Consider the following 20,927-nt stretch of genomic DNA (forward strand, 5'->3'; position numbering starts at 1 on the left):
AGGTAAATTGAGTAAAAGTTGTAAACAGAGGTCATAGGCCTTGTTTTGTGCATTCTGAATTACATATATAGTGATGGGGTATACTATATCACGATACCGGAAGATGATGTGAATGAATCTGAAGTACATTTCCATCTGCCTACTGTGCAAGTTATATCACATAATCTCACGCCACACTCACTGAATTTACAAAGTGCGATAAGTGTAGTTGTTTGTTTATAGAAGTCTCAAAGTTATCAGTTTTACTTTTGTGGAATTACAGTTTGCAAACATAGAAAGCTTAAAATACAGCAAATTCCATTGTATCCTCTCCTGATGAAAGCTGGCCTACAACTGTTGAAACTAGTCTGTGATGCCCTGGACACTGGCACTGGGATTGAGTTGATGTCCATGCTGTCCCACACATGTTCAGATCAAGGAATCTTTTTGGTCATAGGAGTACCTCAGCATCATGCAGACAGTTCATAGAGAGGTGTACCCTGTGTGTATAAGCGTTATGTTGAAAAATGATATCACAATACTGTTGCATGGGAAGTAACACATCAGGATACAGGATTTTCGTGATGTACTGTTCTGCCATCAGAGTTCCCTCAATCACTACCAGCTGTGACATGAAGTTGTGCCTGATTACTCCCCCCACCAATGACATCATTGTGCCTTTCCAAAACACTGGGACATCATGTCAGCTCACCACCCTGCTCACTGTCAATGGTCATCTGGGGTAGTGTTGAACTGCAATTCATCACTGAAGACTGTGCAATGCCATTCATGAGTAGTCTATGCCTCCTGCCCATGGCACCATTTAAAACACAGCAATTTGTATTGTTATGTGAATGGTAGCCTACACATCAGCCAGTAAATCCCTTGTCCGGCTGCTGCTAGTTTTCTACTGGTGGAGTGGGATGATGCAGAATGTTGCAGGGAGTCCATGTATGTTCTCAGGTGGCTTCTGCAGATGTGAAGTGGTTATGATGCACACAATATTGTGTGATCAATGTCTTGATGTCTTTCACAATGATTATTCAACATCTGACATTGTTCACACCCCTCATATATCATACGAGGCCTGGTAACAACCTCTAATGCACTCCAGTGGATGTTCTGCCTGACAGAGAATTGCAGCTCTTACATGTTCATAAGTGTCCAATGTTCATTGACATCTGACCATGTCTCCTGGGTGCTTCACTTTTTTTGTCAGGCAGTGTGTGTGTGTGTGTGTGTGTGTGTGTGTGTGTGTGTGTGTGTGTGTGTGTGTAATTAAATAGCACATGGATCACCTCCTGTCGCCAATCTATGGAGCTTTCACCACAACAAAATTATTTTAATTAATGTAGCAATTACCTATGTGCAATTATCAATAAATTTGGAAATGATATCTACTGCTGCGAGTCCTTTAACATGTGTTGTGAAATCAGTTCTGAGTAAACCTGTGTTTAGTGATTATTCTAAATATACCATTTGTGTGACTAACAATAATGGAAATTCCTGGATGCAGAAACACATAAAATAAAGGAAAGGAAACCTCTCAACTGCAGCAGATCGATACCTGGAGCACAGTAACACATAACAGAAAACAGCACTCACACTAGCTTTCGAGCACTACACACAACCACATGTTTGTGTGAATGTGTGTTCTATTGCTGGAAAGAGAGCTAGTGTGAATGCTGTTCTCATTTGTCTGACTACCAGAGTTAGGATTATTTTTGTGGTATGGTGTTGAATAGAATATGTTAATAAATAATTTACTTTGTTTTCAGTTTGCCCTATAATAAACTATGGAACATGTGTTTCACAGTAAAATTTAAATTTAGTATTTTAAGTTAATTAAATATATTTTTAGGGGAGCATATCTGGTTCATTAGCTGATATATCAGACTGTAATGTTTATTACTATATCTGAAATTGCATAAAAAATAAAAATACAGTTATTGGTTGAAATATTTGCCATAGGCCAAGATTCCTGTACATGTGGCCAAATGCAAGAATCTCAGTGATGGGAGGTGATCAGGCTGCGGGAGTGTTGGCCCAGATAACAGAGCAGCAGAAGTTAAGGAGTGGAAAGGAGGTATGCACTACTTGAGCAGAAAAGTAATATTTTTGGATTTTGGAAATGCAGAATTGCATTTTTTTAGTAATTCCAAATGTTGTATATATTCAGTTGAGTATGTATAACTTTCTCTGTACCTGAAGATTCTGTGATGCAACTGATGGCAGCATTCTTCGTGTGTCACATTTGGATTTAGATACAAGACATGATAAGTTCACCCATTATGAAGTGCAGACACTGCAAGCAGTTCTAGAGTTAGGCTATCACCTGCCACTTGTTTCCATTATCATGACAGGCAGTAGCACTCACAGTGAATATTATGAAACTGACACATAGTCCACCTAGGTACATATTCTTTTTGCTAAGGATTTTAGATTGTCTATTCAAATTTCTTCTAATACTAAAAGCAATAAGTGTGTTTAAAACAGTGTCAGAAGATGTACACTGACAGCTGAAAATATTTAAGCAGAATTTCAGTAAACTGTTTGCTACATACTGCCTATTTGGGGATGGGGAGGGGGTGGGTGATGACACTCAGTGTGTTCACATGGGTTGTGTCAGATGTTAAGCATCTCAGGAACTCGGCCAATCTAGGATGGGTACAAGTTTGGCAAACCCTGCGTTCGTGATCTGGGAACTGGTGAATACGAGCAGGCCTCTGCAACCTTAAGCTCTAGGCAAGCTTCAGTGATCACTATGTGATGTATCAGTGGGGAATTATATAATTGACTTGCATATCCTATGATATGTGCCACTGGCGATGGGCTCTGTGCCTAAGTATCGACCTGGCAATTAAATATTTTACTTGCATCTCATGGTGTGCAGTAAGATTTAAAAAAAAAAAAAAAAAAAAAAAAAAAAGAATAAAAACACTTCCAGCAGTTTGGGTGGACTATTTGGTTCTATTAATATCCAATCCAGCAGTAGGAGTGACGAGACAGACTAAGTGTAGCAGAACAGAGACAAACTTTCAGAAGCTGGTTTTAATGTTGAAAAGGTATGTTAGAAAAGGTGTTTACCTTTCAACGTTGAGAGTTTTATGTGTGATAGAAGGAACATGAATTCAGTGGAAAGCCTCTGAAATGGAATGTTGTTGAGCAAATTTCTGCTTCACAGTATGCTGCACAGCTGCAGAATGTGGTGCAACTGGGAGACTACCCAAATGTCACAGATATGCACAGGTGCATAAATTATAACAGAGATGTCATGCTTGTAGGGACATAAGTAAATTAGACACTAGTAAATTAAAGAAAGAATGGGAGGCTATTGGAGTTGTTTATGTATGAAATATCATGGAAAATGTCAATGGTGAACTGAAAAAGAGCTATATTTGCATTGACCACTAACATGCCTATTCTTCCTAAATATATCAAACAGGGTGTATTTTCTTAAAATTCCATCCCTACTTACAAAACCATTTAAGGTGTTTTAAATTCCAGTTTTTTGTGCAGACTGTTCTAACCTGTAATATTATTCCAATTAATTTAGTTACTGGAGTTTAACATGTCGTGCAGTTGGGTGTTCTTGAACACTCACTTGATACAGAGATGTTTCTACAGAATTCTAGGCTCCATGTTTAATTCCTTATCCTATAGAACCATGCTAATTTTTATGCTCTGAACATGCATACGCATACAAGGAAACTGTTTGTGAGATCTCTTGATAAAACTCAAGGAGACTCAACTGTTGTTATGATCTATAGCTTGAGACAAAATACTAAATCTGTCAGTGTTACACATATTATATTCTGGGAAAGGGGGAAGGGGGGGGGGGGGGGGGGGGGGAGAGAGGAGTGTCTGGGGGGAAAGGGAACGGGAAACATTGCGAGAACAGCCCACAATTAAAATGCAACAGAAACAATATAAATGAACTTCCAGCATGTTTGAATACTTGTAGGTGTTACAACAATAACAAACACAGTATATGGAATGTAATACTTTATAGAGGAACATGTAAGATACAGATTGTGCATAGCACTGAACACATTGACTGGACAATAGTAATACAGGGTAGAGGATAGGCTAAGCACTTGTTTGTGATCACTTAAATAATACTGTTTCCTTGGTGGCTCACTAGTGCACACTAGGGTGTCGACCCAAATGGCCTCTATAAGTGGGCTTGTGAACTGTATGGACGTGCGATCTCTGAAATTGTGCGCACCATGAGTGAAGGTACATCACTCCTCCCTTCTAGGGAATGGGAAAACCACATACATAAAAACACTAGGCTCAGAAAAAAATGCATGGTGCCAAAAAAGTGCATGTTTCCAATAAAATGTGATGGTACAAAAAAAAAAAAGCATTGATGCCGTGAAAAAAAAGCACTAATTTCATGAGGCACTGCGATAACAATTCAAAGAAAACACCAGTGATGGTGCTAACATCCATTTCATTGCCCGGCTTCTGCAGCTTGTGCCAGGCAGGCACAGACAAGTATGGCGGAAGTGATGAAGGGTTGGTTTGGTGCACCATCCCACCTCTCGTGAGAGGTGTAGGGCTGGACCAGGGACGATGCCTCCATAGAGATGTCCTTCTCAAGGTCAGCAGCCAGTGCCAGAGGCTTCAGTAGGGGCATCAGACGACGGCCGCACAGGACCCAGCAACAGAGACAGCGGCAACAGCTGCGGCATCAGGTACAGTGGGGATTCACCAGTGACCGCGGTCAAGGAATGGGGGTGGAGTCAAGAACCCCAGACAGTGATCTGACTGGCAGCAACCTCCCACTGTGGCATGAACTGGACTGTCTGCAATACAGGAACAGGCATTGGTGGCGACGGCAGCGGTGGAGGTAGTAGCCCTCCAGAACAGACTCTGCTGTGTGCGGCCACAGCTGGTTGAAGTGATGGAACATCCACCCACCTGGAATGCGGACAACGCACAGGCACCAGTGACGATTGATGATGACAGGAACCCAGTTTGACCCCCCCCCCCCCCCCCCCTGGGTTTCATTTTCTAAAGTACCGGCAAATTCTGCGTCTGTGTAGAAAACAATAAACATTTTAGGGATTGATAAGTTTTACAGTGCCGAGGAAAAGTATACTGTCATTTTCACCCGGGAGAAAGTGTATTTTCAACCGGGAAATCTGGGAAAAATCCGGGAATTATTTTTCCTTGTCCACATATACACCCTGTAGACCCTCCCACAGGCACTGCAACATCGGCCAGGGGCAAAAGACGCCCATGGGGCTGCCTATTGCTGAACACGGTGAGTGAAAGTGGCTATAAGCCACATCATGTCCTCATCTATGCCCAGTTGATACACATGCTGGCGGGCCAAAGCTGTGGTGTGAGAGGTTTCCCAATGACCAACATGCACAAACCGCAGTATGTTTTGGCGTAAGGAAGTGGGAATCAGAACCTGGAAGCAGCATCCTCTGTAGCTAACAAAAGAACACCACCAAACACAGGGAGGCAGTGCTGGAGGAAGAAGTAATTACATCAGGGATCCCAGGCATGGCCCAGGAGGTTTTTCAAGCCAACTGTGCTGCACAAAGGAGAGGACACTACTAAGTACAGGATCCACGGTGATGGCTGATGCTATCATGGCAATAGTGATGGGAAAACCATTGACCACATTCTGGTTCTCAGTATCTAAATAGGAACAAAGCAACTCATTCTGATGAAACACTGGGTCCAACTCAGCCAGAAGGCGAAGTAAGGCATCGGTGTTGGTGTGTTGTGCCATCGGCCAGTAATGGATCTGATAGTGATAGTAGGAGAGGAAGAGTGCTGACCGCTGCAAACTATGTGCTGCCTTGTCCAGCAAGGAAGGTGAAGGGTTAAAAAGAACAACCAACAGCTTTCGATCTGTATTAAATCGAACTTAGAACCACACAAGAAGACGTAAAGTTTCCTGAGGGTGAACACAATTGCTAAAGCTTCTTTTCAGTCTGACAATACAACTGCTGAGCAGGAGGTAAAGTTTTAGAAGGGTAAGCAGTGGGTCATTCAGACCCGTCCGTGTATTTGTGCACCAAACACCACACCAAGACTCTGCTGAGAGGCATCTGTAGCAACACTAGATGCTAACCTGGCTGAAAAGTGGCCAGACATGGGCAGATTGAAGTTTAGGTTTAAGCAAACTGAACACTCAGTCACAAGCTGGGGACCAGAAAAAAGGCACATTTTTATGCAGAAGCACGTGCGGGGGCTGAGCAACAGTGGATGCGTCTAGTAAAAGCTTATGGAAGTATGCAAGTTTACTTAAAAATACCAGCAGTTCCTTAACAGAGGTTGGCCGTGGCAAAGCCGCAGTTGTGTCAACATGGAGATGCGATGGCGTGACCCCCGTGTGAGAAACCTTAACACCTAGGTACCCAATTGATAGCTGAAAAAAATTGAGATTTGGCAAGATTGCACTTGATACCTCCAGACTGCAAAACAGAAAACAACAATCGGAGATTGCTAAGGTGGTCTTTGGTGGAAGAACCGGAAACAACGATGTTGTCAAGGTAATTAATGCAGCTAGGCACAGAGGCTGTCAGCCGTTCTAAAAAATGCTGAAAAATTACGGGTGCGCTACTGACCCCAAAATGCAAGTGTTGATATTGAGTAGGTCGAAAGGTGCATTGACAATGAGAAGGTGCTTAGTGGAGATATGCTTCTGACAAATCAGTCTTGGAAAAGAAGTGGCCACCTGATAATTTTGTGTGCAACTCATCAGAGTGAGGCATAGGATATTTGTCAGTCATGGAATATGCATTAATCGTGACACTTAAGTCGCCACAGAGGCAAAGCTTATCTGTCAGCTTCTTAACAATGACCAGTGGCTAGCCCATTCACTGAAAGAAACAGGCTGAATGACATTGAGCGATGTCAAATGGTCTAATACGGCTTTGACAGAGTCATAAAATGTGAAAGGCAAACAGAGACAAAAACTCGGAGCAAAGGGACTCTAGTTGCTGATCCAGAACTTGAGCTGACATTAAATTTACCTTATCAGCAATGGGGAAACTGAAAGCGCTAAATGCATCTAACTCAAACAGGTCTGCAGTGTGGGAATGATCCACGACAAGGAAACAACAGATTTGTAAGAGACAGGAGCAGAGAACTGACGTAGGATCAGAATCTGCTGTTTATTGTAGCCAACCAACTTCTGTGAAGGCTGTGTGAAGGGAGGGGAACCAAAGTCCGCATGCATTTGAGTGTTTACTAAAGTCACTGCAGCTTCTGTGTCCACTTGCATTTTCAGCAGTTTATTAAACACACACAAGTCAATAACCAATTTGTTTGGGGAGATAGCCATTGTAGAGACACTGTTTATGTCCATCAGTACGACTGTGTCTGACACATTTGGAGAGGAATTACACACCAACACAATATGGCCTTTATTTCAACACCTGTTGCAAACAGCCCAATCCTTAGGGCAGTACGGGCAAGACAGAAGGGGGACACGCGGTTGTAACCGACGCTGCTCCATGTGACACTGAGTCGAAGGTTGTATAGCTGCAATGGCTTCCCAGTGGTCCTAAACACTTGCAGTGTGCCTGAAAGGGGTTGAATGAGCAGCTTCTGATACCTTACTCACACAGCAATCTGATTGCTTGTGGCCTGTGACGCTTCAAAGGATTGTGCTACATTGAACATATCCGTAAGTGTTGGAGTCTCATATTGAAGTGCTTTTTTGTGGACTTCCCTATCTGGGGCCAGATGAATAATATCACCACAAACCATGTGATTAGTGCAGGTTTTGTGATGGGTACTAATGACAAATTTACAATGACAGCTCAACCCATGTAATTCTACAGCCTAGGCTTTGTAAGATTGCTTTGGGCATTTCTGATAATGGTAAAATTCTACACATGTCACAATGACATGCATTCTGTCAGAGTAACAGGTTGAGAGAAGCTTGCACATTACAACAAATGATAAGCTGGCCGTGTCTTGCTAAGTTACAATTTGGCACAACAACTGATAAATGCATGGGGAAAGCCAGGAAAGAAAGAAAGACCTACACAGGTCTGCATCGCCTACACAAGAAACTTGGTAATGCTGGTATAACCATGTCTCATAGAAGTCCCCATCTTCATCTGATTCATCATATGCCAGAAAGGGTGATGTTTGCACTGACGGGAGAGTAACCTGCTGCTAACATGCAGAGGCCCCTTGACGGAGAGCAGTGGTGAGAGCTTGCTGTTGTTTTGCAAAAACTTGCTGCTAGGCAATGATACATTGGAGTATTTCTTCTATCGAGATGTTTGTTGGGTAACTTAGCACTGACACTGACAGGCAGAGAAACATAACCCTCACTGGTCACCAAGTTTGTTATAGCAAGAATAAACAAGATTTATGGAGCATTTTACTTTATAGAGCAACATGTAAGATACAGTTTGTGAGTAGCACTGTACACAATGATGGGACAGCAGTAATACTGGATACGAAACGGGCCGAGCATTCATTTGGCGATTGCTGAAATAATTCTGTTTCCTTGGGGACTCGCCAGAGTGCACCAGGGATCTGACCCAGGTGGCCTCTATAAGCAGGCCTGTGAACTATATGGACTCGTGATCTCTGCAAGCAATATGAGTGAAGATACATCAGTAGATCAGCACCTTTGGATAATCAGTACAACAAAAGGCCAGCCAAAGTTGCAAATTTCTTTTGTTTTATTCACTTGATGACTTGTTTCAGGTTGAGAACCATTTTCAAATCATCGTAACAGATAGTCAAAATGGTATTTCTGAAAATGCAGAAACCACGCCAAGAATGTGTATGAATCACGAAGTGCAAATGAACAGTTACTGTGCACAAAGTTATATCTGTGTGGGCTGTAACTGTTTTTTTGCACTTCATGATGCATTTTCAATCACAACATGGTTTTTGCATTTTTGGAAATACCATTTTGACTCTGTGTTACGATGATCTGAAAATGAGTTCCGGTCCGAAAATAGTCATTGAATGGATGAAAAGTTTTCATTGTCGTAAGAAACAATATGGACTAGACATATACTCTTTTATCCATGAATGTCTCGATCACATTTGGTACTCATGTAACTATAACATAATCATTATTTTTTAAATATAATCAGCCACAGTTAAGAATACGGAAAGAAATTTAGATAAATGGGAACCACACGTCATGGAAAAAAAAAAAAAATTCATTACAGTAATTAGGGACCAGGTAATAAAATTTGCACATAATAAAGTTTGACAGCTATACTATGTGATCAAAAGTATCCAGACACCCACCCCAAAATGTACATTTTTCATATTAGGTGCATTGTACTCCCACCTACTGCCAGGTACTCCATATCAGCGACCTCAGTAGTCATTAGACATCTTGAGAGACCAGAATGGAGCGCTCCGTGGAACTCATGGTCTCATCTACATCTACATCTACATCTACATTGATACTCCGCAAGCCATCCAACGGTGTGTGGCGGAGGGCACTTTACGTGCCACTGCCATTACCTCCCTTTCCTGTTCCAGTCGCGTATGGTTCGCGGGAAGAACGACTGTCTGAAAGCCTCCGTGCGCGCTCTAATCTCTCTAATTTTACATTCGTGATCTCCTCGGGAAGTATAAGTAGGGGGAAGCAATATATTCGATACCTCATCCAGAAACGCACCCTCTCGAAACCTGGCGAGCAAGCTACACCGCGATGCAGAGCGCCTCTCTTGCAGAGTCTGCCACTTGAGTTTATTAAACATCTCCGTAACGCTATCACTGTTACCAAATAACCCAGTGACGAAACGCGCCGCTCTTCTTTGGATCTTCTCTATCTCCTCCGTCAACCCGACCTGGTACGGATCCCACACTGATGAGCAATACTCAAGTATAGGTCGAACGAGTGTTTTGTAAGCCACCTCCTTTGTTGATGGACTACATTTTCTAAGCACTCTCCCAATGAATCTCAACCTGGTACCCGCCTTACCAACAATTAGTTTTATATGATCATTCCACTTCAAATCGTTCCGTACGCATACTCCCAGATATTTTACAGAAGTAACTGCTACCAGTGTTTGTTCCGCTATCATATAATCATACAATAAAGGATCCTTCTTTCTATGTATTCGCAATACATTACATTTGTCTATGTTAAGGGTCAGTTGCCACTCCCTGCACCAAGTGCCTATCCGCTGCAGATCTTCCTGTATTTCGCTACAATTTTCTAATGCAGCAACTTCTCTGTATACTACAGCATCATCCGCGAAAAGCCGCATGGAACTTCCGACACGTGGTCTGGCAATTGGATGTCACTTGTGTCATACATCTGTATACGAGATTTCCACACTCCTAAACATCCCTAGATCCACTGTTTCCAATGTGATAGTGAAGTGGAAATGTACAGGGACACGTACAGCACAGAAGCGTACAGGCCGACCTTGTCTGTTGACTGACAGACCGCTGACAATTGAAGAGGGTTGTAATGTGTAATAGGCAGACATCTGTCCAGACCATGACACAGAAATTCCAGACTGCATCAGGATCCACTACAAGTACTATGACAGTTAGGTGGGAAGTGAGAAAACTTGTATTTCGTGGTCGAGCGGCTGCTCATAAGCCACATATCATGCCAGTAAATACCAAACGATAAACCACTTGGTGTAAAGAGCGTAAACATTGGATGATTGAACATTGGAAAAACGTTGTGTGGAGTGACGAATCATGGTACACAATGTGGCGATCTGATGGTAGGGTGTGGGTATGGCAAATGCCCAGTGAACGTCAACTGCCAGTGTGTGTAGTGCCAACAGTAAAATTCAGAGGCAGTGGTGTTACGATGTGGTTGTGTTTTTCATGGAGGCGGATTGCACCCCTTGTTGTTATGCATGGCACTATCACGGCACAGACCTACATTGATGTTTTAAGCATGCTCTTGCTTCCCACTGTTGAAGAGTAATTCAGGGATGGCGATTGCATCATTTAACATGACCGAGCACCTGTTCATAATGCACAGCCTGTTACATAGTGGTTACACGACAATAACGTCCCTGTAATTGGCTGGCCTGTACAGAATCCTGACCTGAATCCTATAGAACACCTTTGGTATGTTTTGGAATGCCGACTTCGTGCCAGGCTTCACCGACCGACATCGATACCTCTCCTCAGTGCAGCACTCCATGAATAATCGTCTGCCAATCCTCAAGAAACCTTCCAGCACCTGATTGAACATATGCCTGTGAGAGAGCAAGCTGTCATCAAGGCTAAGAGTGGGTCAACACCATATTGAATTCTGGTATTACCTATGGTGGGTGCCAGCCAGGTGTCTGGATACGTTTGATCACATAGTGTATGTTGAACATTTGACATTTAACTCTTTTATTCTGTGGTACTTTACTGACAAAATTCCATAAGGACCATAGCAATCGAGCATAATTAAAATCATTATTGTTAAAGACGTGGCATTTTGTCAGTAAAGGACCATGGAATAAATGAGGTAAATGCCAAATATTCAACATAGCTGCCAAAGTTTATCATGTGCAAATGGGGCATTGTTTCTTGATTATGTCTTTCAGTTGGAGTTGTGCAACCACAGCTCGTAGACAGGCCAGGAAGAATAGCTGTGCCATTTCCTGTGCACTCATGGAATGTGTAGGTGAGTGGAAATTGTAGTGTCATCTCTTGTGTGCCATGGAAAGCACATAAGAGCAACAATCTTCTTATGAGGTATTACATCATATGATTCACTGAACACACTGGGCACAAGGTATCATCAGGAAATCAACACTACAAAAATGTTAAAGTAAAAGTTTTGGTTAAATTTGATTTGTTCATTTGAGATATGTCTGGATGTTGCTTTTTACCATTGAAATCTCTAGTTCTTCTATCTCGTTGAGAAGTCTTCCTTTTGGTGCAATTTGAAAAATTCACATGTTTTGCGCCTGATAAAATATTATGATGATTGTTATGTGCATTCCATGATCACAAGAGCTGATGTTTCAGGCACACAGTACATGGTAGTGTTTTAACTCCAACTGAAAGGAATAACAAAGAAACAAGAGCCCTTCTGCAGATAGTAAACTCCGGTGGCTACATTGAATATTTGGCATTTAACTCTGCTTATTCACTCTGTGACCCTTTCCTGGCAAAATTGTCACTAACAGTAATGTTTTTACTTATGCCTAATTCCTGCTCTTTCATTTTAATTTTGTATGCTCCCTAATTACTCTAATGAAGTAATAAAAGATGTCAGATATTCTGAAAGTAGTTTTCATCATTATCTTTGAAAGAGAAGATAGTACAGCAGACAACACAGGCAAATACCATATGAATCCACACCCGTTGCTGGTTTGGCGACGGAAGGGGCCTCACTGAAGCAGAAATTATGTATGCACAGAGAGCCAAAGATAAGAGAGTAGCAGCAGATCTGCAGGTCCGAGGTTATTTGAGTACACATTACAAGGGCAGACAGATATGTACTGACAATGTGGTTGCCAATCAAAGTGTATACTGTTATGTGGTATGAATGGGCATCAGAACATCCCTCATATTATTTATTTTGTTTTATTAGATGGTTAGAGGGATCCTTTAAACACTGTAGCCAAAGAGCATCGTTGAATACATTAGGCCAACATCGCCTTCATTAAACTCAGTAAAAACTTCCTAAATGGACGTGAGTGACTCCAAGACAAACATAACGCGTTCCCATTCACAGGAGTGAGTAATTGAATAAGATGAAGCTCAAGTAGTAAGCATAATGCATTATGCAGGTCTTGGAGTCACTCACATTCATCTAGGAAGTTTTTACTGAGTTTAACAAAGGCGATGTTGGCCTGATGTATTCGACGATGCCCTTTGGCTACACTGTTTAAAGAATCCTTTGAAGAAATACCAAATTAAGATCAACCTGAAGATGCCTAAATAAGGTGAAATGCATAGTTGAAAAATAAAAAACTAAGAAACTAAAATTGCAACCAAGACTGTTTTTAACCAACACTGTTGAGCACTGCTTTGCTGTATGCCACAGATGGATTGGAAGAATTTCTACTCTCAAACTGATACCCACATGTGATGTTTTCTTGGTATGGGAGTTTTCTGTGTTCGGATCAGATATCCTATTAGCTTGAATCTTGCTGGTGAAGTGTTTTTGTCAGAAATGTTTTTAATTTATTTCTTTTATTGTGGGGCCACCATTTGCTAGTGAATTCAGTTTTACTCGCAATTTTCGTGGGCTTTTGCCCTTCATTGATGCAGGGTCAGCACGATCGTCTCGTATTACCATTACCTGTTGCCCCTTCCCTCCCCTTACCATAGGACAGAACATGTGTACCCCAACATGTTATCCACATGAAAGTGACTAAAAGTTTTTCGAAATGTTTGTGAATCCTTTAATGGAGGTGGGACACATCCAGACTGACCAGCACACCGACTCTCATTGCTAATCCACTAGTTGTATTCAATCCAACACACCTCCTCATTCAAAAAGCGGCTTTTTAACACGCACAGTTATTGGGGCAGATCTGTGATTTCAATTTTAGTGAATGATATAAACTTTGTTTGGTTTTAGTCATAAAATATTGTCTTAGTTACTTAACATCCTATTTTATTAATTTTATTAGCAAATGTTACCATATTTTGCATTCTTATCAGTTGTTAGGAAACTCAGTGAAAATCTAATGACACTACAGCCAAGTTGGCCAAAGAGTGATAAATGGAATGAAGTTTAGATATATGTTTGAGTCATAATTCTACTAGGTTTCACATTTATCTGATCCTCTGCTATTTCGAGCACAATTTTTAGCTCCTAGTTTTTTTAGTCAAAAGAGAGAGGGCTGCTCACAGTATCCTAAATTGTGGTTGATTATATTTAAAAAATAAAAGATAATTGTTATGTTGTATTTTCTTAAACATGAAAACTTTTTTTCCATTGTACTTTTTGCACATGTAAGCCATGCTTGCTCATGCACCATGTAGAAACATAATTGTTCTGGTGCTAAGGTGCAATGAATTAGCAGATACAAAGTTGATTTCAACCCAACGCAAATTAGCATATTTTGTCTTAGACACATTCCTCAAAATTATATAACATTTTACAGGAATTCTTTATAAATCTATCCTTTCTATTTATTGAAGTGATGAGGGGTGAAGATAATACTGTTTTAGAAGTTTTCATTGATGTGGTATATCCAAAAAATACAGGCATGTGCAGTGCCACTAGACATTTCTCACACTCATACTGTGTATCATTTTTCTTCTTCCTTGCTTTGTGCACTACACAGTTTCTGGAGGGTGTTTCGTTGATGGAACTGTAGCGTATAAACCTAACAAAACATGGAGATAATTGCTTATATCTCGCAAAATATTGAATGAAATCAAGTGTGTCGTACACCACTAAATAGATTGATTTCTCAGTTCTCCAGTGCTATATAATGTGTTACGCCATTTATTAAGAGGGAAGCAGCCGGCAATATAATGACAGACTTAAAATCTATGGCTGGCTGTGAGCCGGCTGTATAAGCCTGTGAGTTAAGTTACCAGTTTGATGATGAATTAATGTATGATTTTCATAATGAGATGCCAGGCATATTTTTACTCATTAGCTCACACTTTTGAATATTTTATAACTGTAGTATTTAATAGTAATATTGCTTTATAGTATTTCATAGATTTTTAGTTCTGAGGGTGACTCATTAGAGTCAAGACTGGTTAACTGTAATATATGTATCAAATGTGATCAGGACATTCAAGACTAAAAGAGTGTGTGTTAAATAAATCACCTGCTTCAGTTTGACAATGTCAGATTTTACTAAATGTATACTGGGTAGTCATCAACAGATGTACAAACAAAGGTATCATTTCATTGATTTTCTTATTATATTGCTCTGTTCAGTGTACTTTGTCTGGTGTTTGTGTGTGCGTCTTTGAAGAGTTTGATTTCACTAGAAATCTCAGGTTAGAGTACCTGTTGTGCCTGACCGTTTTCATATTTTTGTGAATATGCCAGTCTCTTGCCATAATGTATTTGTCATTTTACATCAAGGTCTTGTCAAAAGCAATGTTATATGTTTGTAGACATTTAATGAAACACAGACTTAACTCTCTGATACAAAAAGAAAAGGTGTACTGGCTTTCTCTCTCTCTCTCTCTCTCTCTCTCTCTCTCTCTCTCTCTCTCTCTCTCTCTCTCTTTTTTTAACTTATTTTGTTGTACTGTGGAGATCACAAAGAACAATAAGAACACCTTTCTGATGAACCCTACACCCAAGAGAAATGAAATAGAATTGAAGATTCTGAAAATGCTGTATTTAACAAAACAATATTTGGAAGGAGCACAGACAGCAGTGCAAAGAAGTTAGTGACTATGTAAGTTTATGTACTTGGTTGCAAATTAAAGGTCCTCAGTGCTACGCACAGAATTGATGTCTCATATTTGATATTCCTTTTGTTGGTGGCAAATTTTGATCCCAAATTTTCTGCTAACTTGCCCATTTTTTCTTCTAAGCAAATTTGCATTGAATGTAGTTTATTTCCTACATTCTTAATGCTGATGCTAAGACTTTCTTTCCATGTTTCAAGTATTTCCATATGTTGTTGATGAATTTTGGAACCTAAGTTATACAAATCTATCCTCATCTTCCATTCCTTCTCATTCATCATATACTTCAGATTTTTTTCTTCTTTGCCATTTTGTCAGTTACTAAACACTTAGTAACAAATACTTTTAACTTTTGTTTTCCTGTGATGATAGTTATTGCTATCCTGCCACCCCTGGTAATTCATTCAAAATTCCATGTCAGGCTGACTTGTTTACATTTGGACTCCAAACTGGTTCCTCATTGGCTGAAACCTTAGGAAAATGGTGTCCGCCTTCTTTGTCCTCCTACTTGTCAGTCCTATTTGCAAAAGATGGCAGGTGCTTTCTTTATTTTCCATTGGTTGGTGCTTTTGCTGTTGTGTTATCTGCCCAGCATCTTAATTTTGTTTCTTTCATTTGCACTATGTGCACTGTTCACTTTTCATATAGGAATAGTCTTTGCACTCATAACACCTTCAACTGAATTTTTAGTTCAATATATCATTGTCACTGTCACCATACCTTCAGTGTCTCAAACATTTTTCAGTCATAAATTGTTCTCTACCACTGAATTCCAATTTTGTCAATCACAAGTTCTTGGTACTAGTGCCAAGGTGAGGCTAGTCCTTACTGTGAAAAGAAACCAAATGTAAATTTAATTGGTTGTAGACGAAAGTTCCTTGGTGGCAAGTGCAAATTGAAGTCTCATAATCTGAAATTACTTTCAGTGGTAGTTATGCCATTTGATGATGAACACATGCTTGAGTTAAATTTTTCAAGATTCCACGGTTATTCAAATTATACATTTTCATTGGAGTGAGGACCAATCTGTATCAGTTGAAAGTTCTTTATGTATTATTCCAGTGGTAAGTTTTGGAGAAACTACCCTGCTAATTTTCATTCAGAGCAATGTCATTGAGCAACGAAGTAAAGCAAACCTTACTTTTTGACCTTATAAATAACAACAACAACAACGACAACAACAATAACAACAACACTCGGTGGTACCTCGTCTACACAGTCTGTTCTTGTTGTTCATACTCAGTTCGCAAGAACACAACAGTACTTTATGGAGTTCACTGAATTCACTCTCAACACAGCAATACTAATAGTCTACTAACAGAGGTTAGTTATTTAGTGACATTGAGCCTAATTGTCTTTCAAATCATAGTCCACCAAAAATAATACAACACGCCATTATCTTCTACACACACGTTTGCCGTTATGCACTACGAAAAAGTTAGTAAGATGCTAGCCACATGAGGGCTGTAATAAACATTAGTGTATGCAGTGAGTCAATTCATTGATGTGAATAAAATGAAACTGTTAACATTATCAGAACTGTGAATGCACTTTCATCGGGACGTTACTTTGATGGTGGTGGTATGTGGGCTCTCAATAGGTGTTAAATAAGAGATAGAAAGAGATCAACATGGATGTATTATACATAGATCTAATTGTGTTGAACGCTAGCTGCGGATTTATTTATTTATTTTTCTTGTGCAAACTTTCATGGAGATATTTACCAGTTGACTGCTATGTGTGGACTGAAGAGTTTTGGGAGGGGTGAGGGGGGGGGGGGGGGGTGGATGTACTTATAGACTTGCACAATGATATATTGAGATCTTGAGTTTTAACTACAGGGTGAAAATTTAATAATTTAGATGACCTACCAGCTTCAGTAATGGTTCGGTTTAAATAAAAGACTGGTAGTTGGAAAATTATAGAAGTCCTCAGTACTGTTTGATTACTTGATTAGTACACCATATCCTGATTACCTACTAGCGTAGCGCCTGCTGCTTCGCTCGTGTACACTAGGGAGTTCTTTTTCAAACACCCTGTATAAAAAAAATTAATTATCCAACAGAAGAAGAGTAATAGCAGTTGAAATAGTTCTGTCTTGCTGTGTTTCAGCTGTGCACCAATGTCTAATACTCTGCAAGCTACCTTATTGTGTGTCCTGAGGATACTTCAAGTACCACTTAAAATTCACCCCCCCCCCCCCCCCCCTCTCCTCTTCCATTTGTGAATAGTGTGAGAGTACAATCATCAGGAAGTCTCCGTAGTGAATTTATCTTATTATTCTATTATTATAAATTCATGGACTACATGTGGAACAAATTGATGTGTTACTTTATCCTTCTTGGAACACACATTATTATTAGACTTTTTAATAGTAACCCTCCTTGTATGCATAACTCCCTTCTTGTAGCATGGTTCAGGAGTTGTATAAACATATTTATGTCGCCTACATGCTTACTAACTAAATCTGTGACAAAAAAATGTGCCTCTTCTTTAGGTCTTCTGTACCTCCACTGTTAATCCTGTCAAGTAAGAGTCCCAGACTGATTAGCAGTATGCAAGAATCAGTTGAATGTGAGTTTTATAAGTGACTTCCTTTGTTAGAGAGATTCTGAAAGAGGCAAGAAGTGTTTGGAAATTCGAAAACACTAGATTTCCTGCAGGCATCAGTCAGTAAATTGTCTGACAGACAGAGCATCTGGACATTAGTTAGTCACAAAACCATTGAACAAATTAAAAATGCAAGGAGGAATTTTGTTTGTTAGTTGACTGCACAGTTCATTGCCAGAGTTTGTGTGTACGTGCCGATACTGTCCAGTACATGTGTATGTAGTCATAAACAGTGTTGTTTCCATGTTAAAGTACAGCAGTGTTTCATATCAACAGAGACCACATACTTGACGCATTATTAACACACACACACATTGCAGTGAAATTATAACAGTAATATATCAGAAAATTTTAGATATATTGTGAAGTTAAATGTAAATAGTATGTCTAATACTTTCTTTAAACTCTTGTTTGGTGGATACATATTTGTCTGAGATATATTTTGGTGACAAAATTTTGTTACCACATTCACATGGCCATAAATAGATTTATTTTTGATAGAGAAGAAATTTGCTATGTACATGTTATTAAAACTCATTTCAAAAATGGCACTTAACTTATATCTGCATATTGTATCTGAACAGTGGACAAAAGAAGACGATGATAAACTGAGGAAACCAGTCGTAAAGAAATTTGAAAATGAAGGAAATCCTTACTATTCAAGTGCAAGGTAAGGAATGTGTTATTTCTTTGTTTACAACTTCATAGCATTTATGTAAAAATTGGAGAAGGAGATATTAAGAGAATATTGGGGAAAATAGGGGTTTTAACATATTTTTGACGTTTTACTTGTACTGAACACTTTGTGTATTCCACACAAATTTCTCTCTCTCTCTCTCTCTCACACACACACACACACACACACACACACACACACACACACACACACCTTCCTCATTTATATTAAAATTTCTTACGTGATGTCTGATTTTATTTTTCATGTTATTAATGTGCAGTCACTAGAGCTTCTGAAGTCATTTGATTGACCCTTCCTGCATAATCTCTTCTGTTATTCGGACTGATATGGTTAAGTCTAATTTTTAATTATGATTAGTTTCTTCCAAATTATTAATCTGTTTTCCTTTTCCTGGAAGTGATTATTTAGGATGTACGTTTTTCCTTCTCTGAGAAACTCACTATTTGTCTACTCTCTCATTTCTGGGGTCAAACACTAAATTTCCATTTCTGTTATTTTTTAAGTTTCTTTCCTATCACTGCATTACAGTCTCCCATTATCCTCTTGTAGGTTGAGTTACTCTTTAACAGTTTTTGTACCTCATCAGATTGAGAGCATAAAATTGTATGACTTGAAAAGAATATCTTCAGTTGTTCATTCTGCATGTGTTGATTTTTAATTTTATTCTTAAGTGGGTCACAGCGCATCAGAGGTTACTTAAGAATTAGGGTTTCTGAGGTTAACAGTATCTCCAGTATTGTAGAGACAATGTGTAAATTGCTACAGTGGGCATGTGTATGGTGGCTCTGCAGTAGTGCAGATACAATGTTTCCACTTGACTAAACTGCTGGACTAGACAACAACAAATGTTTGACAGATGGACATCATGTTGCTTCCATGAGCCCATACTAGGTGATCGACAGTCTACTCTGAGTCAGATCGCCACTGTTTTCTGAATGGCAAAACTTAACATCTACACAATCAGTTTGCATGCTGGATATATGCCAGTAAGTATATGTTGTCTTACAATTACTGACTGAAACACGCAAGTGTCTGTACTGGTCAGTTTTATTTGTTTGCTTTGTTAACATTTAGAGTCAGTTTTATATTGTAGAAGTTACTGCAGTGAGTCAGAAGGGTGTAGGTATTTTCTTTTCACATACTTCACGACTCTGCTTCAAGAGCAGCTCATTCAAATTTGTTCATTAAGTGGAATCCACCCTGTTTCTATAATATTAAAGATTAAAGGATGTTGCCTGATAGAGATGAAGGGTTGTTGAACACACAGTATCTGGTTCATCTGCTGGTTCTTTTTTGGTTTGGAAAGGCCTACCAATAGCTTCATCATACAGATCATTATATCTAGTTATTACCTAAAGTATGTGTAACTTATCAGTGCCTATGGGAAACTTGTTGGTAGGACACAAACGATGGAATGAGTAAAAACAAGCATCCACTTTATAATCAGACATTGAGCTGTGGGTAGACACATAAACAAGAAGTTGAACATTGTAGCTTAGCTTTCAAAGTTGTGCACATGTTCAGAGCTACAAACTCAAACTTCTTGATAATATGCACAAGAACTGCCAAAGATCTTCACTGTACTCTGATTGGTTATCTTTAGTCATTCAATTTTTTGTTGGTAACAACAAACTGTTTTAACCTCTGACATCACACAGTAGATCGCTACACAAGGAGCACTTGCCTGAGTAGTTTGAATGAATTATAGCTTTCATAATGCCACTGATAAAAAGCTATTAACAGTTTTTTACCACCAGTGTGTTAACATTTCATCTTGGCGTGTTATGCAGTAGGGACTACTGGTTATGACGGATATTCTCTGTGAACCTCAGAGTACGATCCTTTGAAAAAGAGGCCAAAGAGCAATTGTGTGGGTACATACAGAAAACAATGTAACAGAAGTAACTGATTCTCGTCATTCCAGGCACGTTCTATAACACATTTGTGGTTATATCTTAACTGTACATTTATACATTTATTTGATGTATGAATGAGATAAACATGTTTTATGAATATAGGTTATAGAATTTTGGCTACTGTAAGTTTGTCTTTTTTGGTGCACATTCTTGTATAGATATGATAATCGATTTTTGTCCCACTACCATTCTCTTAAACAAGCAGAACTTAAACTTTCTTAAATGATGTCGTATTGAGGTTCAGTTTTATTTTGCTTGGAGGAGCACCCTCAGCTTGTCAGCTTAATATATGTCTGATCATGCACCAGGTGCTATATCTTTTCCAAAACTGTGACACAAAGCCCCGATCCTCAATTGTTCATCCAGATTTAGATTGAAAGTGGCTTCCCTATACTGTTTAA

The 20,927-nt window shown here is 39.5% G+C and overlaps 1 protein-coding gene across 1 annotated transcript in view; it reads left to right on the forward strand.

Annotated features, from left to right (window-relative positions):
* The window catches only part of LOC126469894 (methylcrotonoyl-CoA carboxylase beta chain, mitochondrial), a 92,677-nt gene that overhangs the window by 70,445 nt on the left and 1,305 nt on the right, over positions 1-20,927 (forward strand). Inside the window, exons 9-10 of the mRNA XM_050097236.1 lie at positions 1,951-2,065; positions 18,498-18,583. Of these exons, the coding sequence (XP_049953193.1) occupies positions 1,951-2,065; positions 18,498-18,583 (201 nt within the window). The remainder of the gene's footprint in view (positions 1-1,950; positions 2,066-18,497; positions 18,584-20,927) is intronic.

This window comes from Schistocerca serialis, chromosome 3 (assembly GCF_023864345.2).
Source record: "Schistocerca serialis cubense isolate TAMUIC-IGC-003099 chromosome 3, iqSchSeri2.2, whole genome shotgun sequence".
In the NCBI taxonomy this organism is placed as follows: domain Eukaryota; kingdom Metazoa; phylum Arthropoda; class Insecta; order Orthoptera; family Acrididae; genus Schistocerca; species Schistocerca serialis.